At 41.0% G+C, this 14,119-nt stretch overlaps 1 protein-coding gene across 1 annotated transcript in view; it reads left to right on the top strand.

The window, feature by feature from the left end:
- OIT3 (oncoprotein induced transcript 3) overlaps positions 1-14,119 on the top strand; it is an 85,230-nt gene that overhangs the window by 18,576 nt on the left and 52,535 nt on the right. The window contains exons 2-3 of the mRNA XM_073596551.1: positions 207-581; positions 4,299-4,409. Of these exons, the coding sequence (XP_073452652.1) occupies positions 207-581; positions 4,299-4,409 (486 nt within the window). The remainder of the gene's footprint in view (positions 1-206; positions 582-4,298; positions 4,410-14,119) is intronic.

The following is a 14,119-nucleotide window of genomic DNA, read 5'->3' as shown; positions in this document are numbered from 1 at the left end:
TGCCTACCGTGGACCTAAACACCAGTACAAACTTGACAATTGTCTTAACACTTACATATTGTAACGTTTGTTTTTTTTTAAATGGCTGATTGTATAGATAATGATTGTTTTATTATGCACAATGTAATATAATGGCAAATGTTTGTTTCCATTTGTTGTAAAATCTGTTGCAATGATCCCTAATGATCTCATTTCATTCTCACAAGCTCTAGATCCATGTTCTGCTTATATAAGCCTGAATGAGCCTTGGAGAAACACAGATCATTTGTTCAATGAGTCCCAAGACAAACCAATGTGTGACAACCATTTAGATGGGGAGTGGTATCGGTTCACTGGGATGGCTGGAGATGCTATGCCTACGTTTTGTATTCCAGAAAATCATTGTGGCACTCATGCACCAATCTGGCTCAATGGGAATCATCCAAGTGAATCAGAAGGCATTGTGCAAAGACAAGCCTGTGCCAGCTTTGACAAAGACTGTTGCCAGTGGAATACCACTGTGGCCATCAAAGCCTGTCCAGGAGGATATTATGTCTATCAACTCACTAAACCAAGTGTCTGCTTCCATGTGTACTGTGGCCGTGAGTATTTCCCCTCTTTTTCTCTCTCTTTTTGAGAATATACTGCTATGTAAATGTGACTGTCACATGAATCTCATAATACACATTGACTTGTAGTTTTAGACAAAATAGAATTCTTAGAAGTTATGTTCAATATATATATATATATGTACAAGGACTTGTGTCTCCTACCCTAAAGCTGAACTCTGATATAAGCAAATATTTTCTAAAAACAAGAGTAAAATGTTGCCACTGTGCAGAAGCTTCCTGTAATAAAGACCGGTCACTGCTGCTCTCAATCCTTGTGCAGGGTGACTGATCTTGTCTCAGCCCCTTCCTGTAATTTTGTGCAGGCAGCATGTAGTGGGTGGAGCCTGCTGGGCCCCTCCCACAGCTCTGCTCTCTGCACAGGCTATGTACAATACAGTGATCACAAGGTGATATCTAGATTTGCAAATGCATTCAGTGAACCAAATATAGAGTTTATATCCTTTGAATCTATTAAAGATTTTCTTTAAACGAAGGTTATTGTGCCTGGATTTCAGCTTTAATTAGTTTTCTGTTCCAAGTGGCACAGGAAACTTCTCATTGCATCATAGGAGCTTTTAAAGGCCTCTGTAGATCAGCCCCAACTAACTCCTTGGCCTGCAGGCAGTTCAGCTTTATGCAAACCTTTATATCTCCAAACATTCTTAACAAAGGGCCAGTTTACTTCCCTTCAGAGTTCAGGGGGGCCGGAATGTGTCCAGTGGCGGTAGAAATTAGACATGTTCGGTTTGTTTCGTTCAGAATAAATATTCGGACAAATTTTTCATTATTCGGAGATTCAGATATATCCGAATACCCAAATTACAGTATAAACAAAGTTTACCGAATGCTCCAAATAATGAAACAAAATTAGTCAGAATTTCTGAAATTTTAATTGGAATTCAAATCGAGTTTTACATTGAATTCAAACTGTAAACATGTTTCTGAAATCAAAGACTGTGTGTGTTATTAGAGTACCATTTCAAAATAATGCTGTCTTAGTTAAGCCAAAGGTGATTTAAAGAGTCATTGTAATAATTTGATGAAGATTTTTCTTTTGTTTGTTCACTTTGTCATATTAAAAAAAAAAATTAAATCTAAAGTTTTCGATTCGGCCGATTCAAAATGTATCTATTCTAACGTTTCTAATCGAAAAAAAATGGTAATTTCGAAGGAAAATTCGAAAAAGACATAAGACGAATTCTGAATACGAATTCTAAATATGAATTGAAGGAAACAACCGAATTTAACTAAACCAAATAACTAGATTAACGAATATAAACGAAACAAAACAAATTTTTTCGTCATGCACATGTCTAGTAGAAATGATCCTGGCCTCAGTGGGAGTAAATAATGCCCTATCTTAGGGGGAGGAACGGTGCCCCCTTTTTGGTGTCAGTGATTGGAATTATGCCCAGTTGTTGGTGTCAGTGGGAGGAATAGTGTTTCATATCAGTGAGAGGAGCAGATAAAGGTAAGGTAAGGGCCTCAATTTGGAGACCAGTGCTTTATAGTCTCTTGACTTTAGAAACATTTGTAGCACTACAAACTCCTACCATGTTTCTGTGATGTGGTAATTAGTAAACATGTACACTGGAATAATCTCCATCAAAAATAGGGCCTTATGCACACTGAAGGTTTTGCTGACTCCTTTTCTCCTGGCAGCAGAGTTTTGGTAGAAAAAATGCTTAACGCTTGTAAACGCGTGTGAAGCGTTTAGGCACGCCAAGCGCTTGGGGAATTAATTCATTTTAATGGCCAGAATAATAATGAGGCCTAACCACTGGCATGATTATATGAACCCACAAGGTGTAATTCAGAAGATTGCTGGTAGATTAGTGATGGTATTACATGGATATATACTGTAAAAAAAAAAACAAAAAACATAAAATAAAGAAAATTGAACTTCACTCATTAAGCCCCGGTTCCCACATATGGGGTGTGGAAAATGCAGCGATCCTTGCGTGTTTACCGCACCACATTGCAGCCGCACTGTATTTGCGATCTGTTGCAGGTGTCGATACAAAGTTAACAACACCCCAAATGCATCGCAATCGTAGTGCAGTTTGCCCACACTGGATTGCATGATACAAAATAACCATGACCATGCAATGCAGTTCAAGTGCAGCTCCAAAAAAGGTGCCTGCACTTCTTTGGTGCAGTGCAGAGCAATTTGATCCCATTGAGATAAATGGGCTCAAATTGCATCACAATGAATTGCACAGGAATGCGATGCGATTCACATGCGGTTCATAGTGTGAACCAAGGCTTAACAATGTGTGAGATTCAGTAATAAAAAACAACCAATACAAATGTATCTTTCATTGACCCCACTTAAGTAAACTGATATTTGAAATGTTATAATGGGTAACTGTACTCTGAACACCACTATTGCTCTTTGCATGCATTTATTGACTAATATAAAGTGACATAAAAAGTTTTATGTCTTTATTTTATAGGAAAGGCACAGTTTATTATAGTGCAATTGTAAAATATTCATCTATGTTGTTCCACATAAACAGATATATATGTACATATGCACTGTATATTCTAAGATTTAAGCTAAAGTATAGATATTTGAATTTTCAAAGCTGTTCTGTGATCCATAAATTAAAGTATAACTAAAGGAAAAACTGTTTCAATTTTTGATAGGTTGGAGAGGGATAAGAACACCTGTGAGGTTTTCCATTGTTGTCTGTGCCCCCAGAAGGGAGATTCACCCTCTCTATTTATCCTGATGACTGTTATCACTGAAAGTCAACATGATAGAAAATCCCAAATTTTGAGTCACCAGAATAGAAATAGAGGGGAAATCTTCCAAAGGAGACACTAGTTAAAGTGGAGTTTAACTAGTCGAAAAAAAATAATTAAAAGTCAGCAGCTACAAAAAGTGAGCTGCTGACTTTTAATAATCAGACACTCACCTGTCCCTCGGTCCAGCGATGCGGGTCTATGATGCCCCGCTACTCTTCCCCTCCTCTCCACGGCACTGGCATTCTTACTGTGGGCGTCCAGCCGGGCATGCACTGCGAATGCACGAGCCACGCTGCATGCTGTAAATGGCCAGGCAATCTTCTGGGACCTGTGACGTGTGCCAGGAGATTGCAGGGAGGGAGGGGGGAGAGGTGAAGTTTCTCCCGGTGCCGCGGAGCCCCAGGAGGAAGTGAGAGCTGGGTGCCTCTAAAGAGAAGGTATCCGCTCCCCATGTCAAAAAATGACATGCCAAATGTGGCATGTGAGGGGGTCACCATCACTTAAAGCGCAAGTTCCATTTTTGGGTGGAAATCCGCTTTAATAGACAACCAGGGATTTCCCTTCCTTTGGAGGGATTTCCTTTTACTTCCTGTTGTGGCTATTGAACAGGAAATGAAGGCAAATCTCCCAAAATGGGACACAGATTGAAAAAAATAAAAAAATGAAAATTACAAGGATTATAACCCTCCCTTACTCTATCCAAAATTAAAAAAAAAAAACATTTTTGCTTTAACTAGTAATTTATGAATACACTGGCAAAAAATAGATACACATTTATATACAAGATCAAACTGATTTAATTGCACTCAATACACAAACTATAATGATGGTGTAATTTTTTACTCAATGCATATTTATGTTTTGGCTAATTTTACAAAGTTGGCTTTCTTTTGCTTTCAGTACAGAAATGTGATTTTATCTGTTTATATATTTCTATGTGTTTTTATCTTTATTAAGACTTTTATGACATCTGTGATTTGATGGAGTGTGGAGGGACATGTCTGGATACTGGAGATTGTGTTTGCAGCTCTGGAACAGTTCTTGGTCCTGATTTACAAACATGTCTGGGTAAGAGAATAAACCTACCTACTTAGTAACCACCCCATCATTTAGCATTATGCTTCATATTGCTTTGCTGTTTGCATTGGCTTAACTAACCCTAATTAGCTTTAATCTTCTTGAACATTATATAGACTTCCCCCATTTGCCACCTCTGGCACTTGACAAATTTCACTCACCCAAATAATGGTCCATATAGAAGTCTGCATATATTTTAACGGAAGATTTTTGTTTGCATTGCGCTTTTAAATATCTATTTTAAAAAACAGTTATCAGTGTGAACTTTCTCATTCTTCGCTTTTGAATTATATTAAAACATGAATCATACTTCATGTTTACCTCTAAGGCATTGCTTGTTTTTTTCCTATTATCTAATTGTATTCTCTCCTTGTCAGAGCAGAAGTGTCAGACTGTAAGTCCTGTTTCCTGTCTGAGACCAATGTGGATAATAGACACTCCAAAAACTGATATAGGACAAAGGTGCTGTAAAGATTAAATGAAAGAAAACTAAAGCATTGCTATTTGTCAAGTATACCTTCCTTTACTGAATCAGCTATCAGTCTTGTCTTCATAGCAGGAGACAGGTCAGTCAACACAGTGGCCTTACAACCTGATTTTGAGTTGACATTTTCTTTTTCCGACAGGAAGAGAATACAACTAAATAACAGTAGATACATTCTGAAAGGTAAGGCTGCACTAGTTTAATAACTTATTAGGGGGTATTCAGTTTTTTATAAATGCCCATTGCTGGATAGTTCTTTCTAATGCTCCCCTTTTTTTTACATTTTTTTTTAAATCAGAAGAAAGTTTTATTTGAACACATTCCAGCATACGTTTCATAAACACAAAAGAATGCCAAGTTTTAATGTACAAAACAGTAGAAAACAAATAGGCACTTACAGCTTCCATATGCATAGAGCTCACTAAAGAGAACATATAGCCCCACCTAGTGGCTGAAAACAGAAATGATAGTGTCAATAGAGCATTAATATTGCACACTCTAAAGTCATATAGTGACAACCAGCATTGAGTAACCAACAGCATTCTACCCCAATATTCTATTTATAATCAGGTCTACTGGGGCCAAGCCTGGTGCATCAAGCCAACCTCCCCAAACCCTCTCAAATTTAGCAGGGCATACACAATGCTGGTAAATAACCTTTTCATATCTTAAAGTAGTGCCCATATGGTCTAGCCATTCCTTAAGAGATGGAGGGGAAGTGCTTTTCCAGTGAAGGAGAATAAATTTACGTGCCTGAAACAGGGCTCTGGAAACAGCTTCCTTAGTAAAGGCATCAAGGATAATATCATCAAAAACTCCCAGCAGACAGCAGTGGGGGTCGGAAGGGATGTCTGTTTGGAATACTCTATTGACCATTGCAAGAACAGATGTCCAGTATCTGTGTAACATGTGACATCTCCACAGCATGTGGATGAGATCCCCATAATCTCTGCTACATTTTGGACAAACTGGTTCTGACAAAAGCCCCATTTTAAACAATTTCACCTCTGTATAATGAACTTGCAATAAAAGGTATACTTGTGATAAACACTGAGAATTATTAAGAGAACTAGCTTGCACTGCTTGCAGTGCATTTTTCCACTGTTCACCAGACAAGTCTCCCACATCGGACTCCCATAGATCCATGGCCTTACAGGGGTAGGTTTCCAAATAGTTATTCAGTAGGGATGCATAACAAACAGAAATAAGATCCTTCTGTATTTCACTGTGCCAAACATCCCAAAAAAAGGTGTTGGGGAAAGAGAAAAGTAAAGGGCAGATTTTGTGCCTGTACTGCGTGGGACAACCGCAAATAGTAAAAATACATGGATTGTGGTAGACCGTACAAAGTCTGCAGCGAAGGAAAGGATAGCAATTTACCAGCTCTAAAGATATGCTTCATGTGTGTAATACCATAAGCGCCCCACTTAGGAGCATAAGTACGTTTTGCCAGTTCGGGGTACATGGTTCTATTCCAGATAAGGCTAAATTTTGTAAACCCAGTTACCCCTTGCAGCTGTTTGACCTTACCCTAGATTTTGTGCATTAACCTATATGTGGGGAAGAGACGGATTTAGCAAACAGTTGCGATTCTAAACCTTCCGGGAGTAAAGATGATCTATCGCGGTAATGCATAATGGGCAGGGAGGAATTCCGAGTTTCAACAGCCGGCCCTAATTTAAGCATACCCTCCTGCATGTGCTGCAGTTGAGCAGCCAAATAGTACAATCATGTGTTTGGGAATGCTATGCCCCGTTTCCTTTGATTTTTGTAATTGTTCTAGGCGAATCCTAAGTGAGCCTTACAGCCAAAGTAGTAAAAATGGAATTAATAGTCTGAAAAAGCTTGAGAGGCAGAACTATGGGAGCATTATGGAGAAAGTATAGTAGTTAAGACAATTAAAATAATCTTCACCAAGTTAGCCTTTCCTACCATAGAGAGCCAGAGTTTTCTCCAAAATTTAACTTTGTCCCGGAATTTAGTAAGCAGCAGCATTATATTGAGACGGGAGTAGCAAGTTAAATCGGGTGAAATCACCACACCTAAATACTTAAATGATTCAACTATCGGAACGGGGCAGAATGTGTGCAGAGAGGGAACTATGTCCTCTAATTGGACAAAGCAGACTTGGACCAATGGTTAAGCCAGAATAGGTACCAAAGTCTGTGATCACTGCCAAAGCTGTTCTCAACGAGGCATCTGTGTCCCCCAGCAGCACCAGCATGTCGTCTGCATATAGCATTAGTTTCTCATGCAGCGTTTCATTCCGGAAGCCCACTATGTCCCCCGAGGCACGAATCCGAGCCGCCAGTGGTTCAATAGCTAGGGCAAACAACAGGGGTGAAAGCGGGCACCTTTTTTTACATTTTGATCTTTGGTCTAATCATCTGACATGAAGAGTCATATTTTCTTCTCTTTTTTCCCTGGTGGGGGTAGGATCCTGAATGCTGCAGAGAATAGCACTGTCAAACCTACCCCTAGCATTGATGCTCAGGAACTATAGTTGGCTTCTGTGTTTTTCACCTATAGCAGCCCCCTTTCCCATAAGGCAAGCAGGCCTACGGGTACTCAGTTGACCCCAGGTCTTATACACAATGCTACAGTGCCTGGTTATCACACTGGGGCAGGCGCTAGCTATGCAAAGCATATAGGCACTTGTGGTTGGCAGACAGGTGGAGAGGTTCAATGGCAGTCTGGGTTCAGGGCAGACAACATTCAGAGAGTAGATCAAATCCGTGGTCAAAAGGCAGGCTGAGTTCAGAGAGTAATCCAAAGTTCAATTTGAGGTCGATAATAAGGGAATCAAGACTAGCTGGCAGGGCAAGGATCAGTAATAGGTAGTAGTCAAGGCACGGGAACAAGGCAAGCAAACAGGGAGCTTGAAACACGTGATGCAAACACTATCTCAAGAATGACACTAGGGGCTTGGCAGGCTTAAAACAAGTTTGGCCTCCACCTAGAGGTTGTGTCTACATTAATCCCTTTGCAGGTGGACAATCAGACAAGGAGAATGCAGCTCAGCCAAAACCAGGAAAATTAGACCAGCAGCTGCCAAGCAACAGCTGTGTTACACGTTCCTGACAGGCACCATATAATGCAGCATTCTCCTGTGAGCCCAGAATGGTTTTGTAACACGCCCCAAGGTGCTTATCCTTGACACTCTGGGCTCAGCACTGGACCATGGAAGAGGACCCAGAGCGTTAAGAGGGTATTGATTGGTAAACACTTTTTTCTACTGAGAGGGGCTAAAAAGCAAAACCAAAAAGTAGCAATTAATCATGATGATTCAAAGATCATGTTAATTTATCACACATTTAGGAAACAAAGTTTAAGGCTAGGCCATCCATATTTGGACAGAGTACTTCATACTCTAATTCTCTATGGTTCAGGCTGTACATTTTGATTTGGAACATTAGTCTCTATAAAAGGCCTCATTAAACTCCCATCTCATGTGGAGGTGATGTATGTGGGGAAAGCAGTTTAAAGCTAAGTGGATAATCAGTAATCCCTTTCTGCAGATAAGGAATGAACAGACTATAGCAGTGTTCATGCAGGAGCAAAAATATTTTTAGCTTCCATCAGGCAGGGGAGCAGAGGCTGAACACTTGATGATTGATGGCTCCCCTGAATTGACACACAATGAAAAAATCTTCCGTCAGCTGCCATTCCTGATTCATTAATTCTGTATGAATCCTGATAGAAATATAGTAAGTCCAGGGGAAATAGGACAGTGGAGAGCTGTTCATGCAGCTTGAAGAGGACATTTAGGAAGAGAGCTGATGGAGGGAGAGAGAACAGTGTCCCATACAGAGTGCAGCTTCAGAAACCACATAAATAAAATTAGTACTAATTTAAAGTCCTCTCAGTAAGAAGCCCTAGAGACACATACGCACACCACTAAAACTGACTGATCAGACAGATCAAAAAATGCATGCTAGGCAGAACTTCCAGTCTAATCAAGTCAAAGTATAATGTAACTTTTTTTTTTTTTTTTTTTTAACTAATATGTTATTTTGTGTACCAGCACATCACCCTCACATAAACTTAAGATATAGTCGGCAATCCAGTGTACAATCGGCATAAGAATTCTTTATTGAGTACTTTGAGTACAATGAACCTTATCTTATCTTTGGGGTTAAAAAGTTCCAGGATACATAGAAAACACTGACGCGTTTCTGCACCTGGTAGCCTCAGTCATAGCACTTTAAATGTTGCAATGCCCCACTTTGCTTTCTCAATATTAAAAGAAAAATCCACCAAAAACTGATACTACATTTTGATGTGTTTCTTGCAACTCAAATCACCCACTAGCTTAAACAACAAAGTGATTTCGCGCAGAACACTACTAACAGCAACACGTCACAATGAAAAATATAAAAAATAAATGACATGTGAAACAATGTAGTTATAGTGCTTGGTTGCTACATGGGAAATTCTAAGCTGAGAATCAAAGTGATTCCATGGGGATACTGATGATAAAAAACCGTGTCAATAATGAAAATGATGACGTGTAAGAAATGGTGAGTATAAAATAAAAACGTGAAAATTAATAAGAAGCGTGATGAGATAAATCAATCAATATATCAATAAGTCCACAAAAATTATGAATAATGTTCATGGATCTTCTCAATAGGTGAAGTAAGTGATATGGACAAAAGTAGATGGCATCTGTATAAGGATGTGCTCACAGAGCCCTTACCTCAAAAGGCATAGATAAATGCCTTAGTAGTCGATGTTGCTAGATGGCAGTAAGGACCATTGATTGCCTTCGGTAGATGGATGTCGGTTGTGGGACTAAGTCAGGCTTGCATCAAAATCCGGATATCCATATAGACAGGGAAAGAAGAAAGAGGGGGGCCTCCAATCGTGTAGTAGTAAAATCCAAATTTATTAAGTAAAAAGTGCTGTACAGGGCATTGCAAGGAGCATAGCACAGTACAAGACAGCGTAGCGCCGTCACCTAATACGAAACTTCTGGTCCACAACAAAAACAACCAGGTCACAGGGTACTATCTTCCGGTTGCGTCGGCTAACGTGAATCCTACGCGTTACGTCACGTGTCCTTGTGACTTCCTCAGGGAAAAGGTACTGTTATAATCAAGCTAAATCATATACAGTATTATTATGCTATATTTTATGACATAATTTTTTTTTTTTTTATCCAGAAAACTTTTATTGAAAGTTAAACACATACAGTCCAAAGATCCACAGTCCAGTCATTTTTAGCAAATATAAACATTTCCATGTATCCTGAGAACAATGCCACATTTACAGTTATTTTTTTATACCGTTTGAATAAAAACACCATCACCAAATCTCATACAACCATATTCAAGTACCACTGTGCCCCCAGCCTGATCTTTAACAGCGCGGCCCACCCATCTTAACATAAAGGTAGTTCAGAGTGTATAATGCATTCAGCCTGTATTGAGTCGCAAGAGTCTATCCATAACTAGGTCCTCCGGGGTCCCCAGCCACGGCTCCCACAGTTTTTCGAATTTATTAGCACATCCTCTATGTTGGTATATCATTTTCTCCATTCGTAGTGTGTTACCTACTGCAGTAATCCATTCCTTAACCGAGGGGGGTGACTCAGATTTCCAATGTAGCATTATTAATTTGCGAGCCATAAAGCGGGCCCTGGTAAGGACTTCTCTGATGTGAGGTTCCCACTCCAACTCATCTAGCAAATTCAAAATGCAGTGTCTAGGGTCCAGAGGAATTGGCACCCGAAACACCGCAGAAAAAATGTTTATCACCCTCTTCCAGTATGCATGCAATTTGGGACAATGCCAGAGCATATGTATCAACTCTCCATGATCCCTTTTGCATCTAGTACACATAGGTGTGTGTAGCAGTCCCATGGCATGCAATCTATGAGGCGTGTAGTATACTCTCAGGAGTGTGTATAGCTGTGTCAACCTTTGTGTCACATTCAAGGAACATATGGCTACTGACTGTAGGGCTTCCTCTCACTGATCCTCATCCAGGGGTCCTATGTCCGCTTCCCATTTTAAGTTGAAAAAGAATGAGAGTAGAGTCCATATGCCACTCGATCTCTTCGAGGTCTTCGATTGGGCTATGAAAGCATGTCTGAGTTGCATATAATAAAATTGCATTTGTTTTGGTAACCCATACGTCTCCCTCAGAGTATCGAAAGGCAGTCATTTCCCATTGCTAATAATTTGGGTCAGGTAAAAAACACCATGTCTCTTCCACCTTTCCGCATGTTGCAATTTGGCTAACTCGGGATAGGACTCATTTGCCCAGGTGGGGCTGAATTCGTTAATGCCTGTCACCCCCTGTAAATAGCTAATTTTGTTTCATATCTTCTGTATTAGGCTATAAGTGGGAAAGCTTTTTTGGGGTTTTCCAAAGGCTAATGCCTGTAGAGCAGTTGGAATAGATTTTCCACCTACCGTATGGAGCATGATGCTTTCGGATGCACTAGGGGATCTGTCCACTGTGTCACCCTCCGGAACCATGGTGCCTATTAAGTGTTGCAGTTGTGATGCCAGATAATACAGCCATGGATTCGGGAGTGCAAGGCCACCTTCATCTTTAGGGCGTTGCAAATGCTCTAACTTTATCCTGGGGGTCTATTTTTCCAAATCAGCTCACGAAATATAGTATTCACTATCCTAAAGGTCTTCAGTGGGATCACTACTGGGGAGTTATGTAACATGTAAAGCAGTTGGGGCATAAGAATCATTTTAGATTCACCCTGCCCGCAACTGACACACACAGGGTATTCCATGTCTTCACCCGCAAGCGAAATCTGGCCAGTAGCGGGGAGATATTTAGCTGGCAATATTCCCTGATCCGTGGTGTCACATTTATCCCCAGATATTTAAAAGAGGTGGCTACCGGGATATCTCCCACTCGCTCTCCATGTTGTATTTGTGCATCATCTATTGGCATCAAGGCTGACTTAGTCCAATTTATTTTCAGGCCTGAGAACTCCCCAAAACGAATCACTGTTTCCATCGTGTTGCTCAAGGATTGCTCCATATCCCCCAGCAGAATCATTGTATCGTCAGCATAGAGCATCACCTTCTCCTGTCTATCTCCATAGCAGAAGCCTGTGATATCCCCATGATCTCTGATCTTGATCGCCAACGGTTCTATTGCCAGGGCAAACAGCAGGGGGGACAAAGGGCAACCCTGCCGCGTGCCCCGGCCTAATGCAAATGTAAGCGACAATCTGCCAGCCTCTAAAATAACCGCCTGAGGACAATGATACAGCAAACGCACCCAGGAAATGTACACGTCACCAAAGCCAAATCGCTTCAGTACTTCCCAAAGATATGGCCATTCCACACTGTCAAAGGCTTTCATAGCATCTAGTGACAGAAGAGCCCTCTTACCCTTATTATCAGCATGGGATTGCATGTTAAGGAATAGCCTTCTAAGGTTTATCGCTGTGGATTTGTTGAGCATAAATCCTGCCTGATCAGGGTGTATAACTGACGTAATTACCTTGTTTAACCAGAGAGCTAGTACTTTTGCCAGTATTTTAATATCCGATTGTAATAGCGAGATCGGCCTGTACGAAGCCGGATCCACTGGGTCTTTACCCGGTTTTAAAATTAACACAATGTGGGCCTGGGACATGGAAGGTGGAAGGACATTTTGTTCCCTAGCCACATTAAACACCTCTAACAATTTGGGTAATAACACCTCTGAATAGTGTTTGTAGATCTCCATGGGGATGCCGTCCCTCCCCCCGGAGCTTTACAATTGGGAAACTCTGCCAACGCTACCTGTATCTCCTCCAGAGTTAACGGAGAATCTAGCTCCTTACGTTGAGAAGTTGAGAGGTGCAGGAAAGTAATCTCATCCAGATAACTATACAATTCCCCAGGACTATACACCAAGGCCGGGCGATACAATGCTTCATAAAAATCTGTCAGTGTTTTTAGTATTAAATCTGGAGAGTGTACAAGCCGCCCCCTAGAGTTTTTATGGTTCCAATAGCTGGAGATTTCTGTTCTGAATTCGCAATTCTAGCCAAGAGACGGCTTGTTGTCTCCCCCTCCTCAAAGAAAGCTGTCTTGGAGAAAAACCTCTTTTTTTCCGCCGACGAGGCCAGCAAGTGCTCATAAGCTGATTGAGCCGCCTGCAAAGCCCCTCTAGCGGAGTCAGTGGGATCCTGCACATATTTCACCTCCAGGGAGTGGACGTGCATCACCAAAGCTTCTCTAAGGGCTTCAGAGTGTTTTTTTAACCTTGGTAACCTCTTTGCTTAGCAGATGTCTAAGATAGGATTTAAATGTCTCCCATTCAGTGAGAACAGCTGCCGAGTCAGGCTGGTATGTGAAAAATTTCCGTATGCTCCCCTCTAGTTCCTCCGGGGACGTAAATAACTGAAGCCAAAAGGCATTACATTTCCAGGGTGCTTTTGAGAGTGTAGAAACTTGTGTTACAATAAGGTTTATCACCATATAGGAGTGATCCAACATGCACCAGGGTTTGTAAGAAATGTCAGAAACCGAGGGGAGCATAGCCGAGTTTCCCACTGCTAAATCTGTCCTGGATAATGACCTGTGGGTTTTCAAAAAGCATGAGAATTGTTTAACTGCAGGGTTTCGGTGTCTCCATATGTCTAGCCAGCCCATCTCCTGTAATAATCTAGCAAGGGGTGGTGCCCTATGTGGAGCCTGTATTCCCGGGGCGGATGTTTGTCCAAACCGCTGCACCCGGGCATCAAATGGTGGAGGTATATAGGCACAAGCCAAAATACAATTCAAAATACCAATATGACAGTGTAGAAACACAAATCTCCCCTCTGGATCTATTTTAGATGCATATTCCTGATAATTCAGGGATCTGTGTATCACTACACTCATGCCCCAGGAAAAGGAGGTGTGAGTGGAGTGGTACGCCCAACCTATCCATGCATATTTCAGGCAACTCTTGGTTTCTATTATCAGATGTGTTTCCTGTAGACATAAAACAGCAGGATAAAACTTTTTCAGACATTTAAATATCATTGAACGTTTAAGGGGGGAGTTCATGTCCCTAACATTCCAGGAAATCAATGAAGAAGACCCCGCCATTCGGAGAGCAAGGACAGCATCGGGATGGGGCTTTTAAGGACCCTCTGTATGAAAAATCCACGGGGACCATGGTAGATGGGGCTGTGGTGGGCTGATGTTGCATCTAGGTAGCAGGTGAGCAAAGTAAAGTAGATCTCTGGACTGTAGGGTAGTATACA

Source organism: Aquarana catesbeiana, linkage group LG08 (assembly GCF_042186555.1).
Source record: "Aquarana catesbeiana isolate 2022-GZ linkage group LG08, ASM4218655v1, whole genome shotgun sequence".
Classification (NCBI taxonomy): Eukaryota; Metazoa; Chordata; class Amphibia; order Anura; family Ranidae; genus Aquarana; species Aquarana catesbeiana.
Note: the sequence above shows the minus strand (reverse complement) of the source record. Positions and strands in the feature narration are given on the sequence as shown.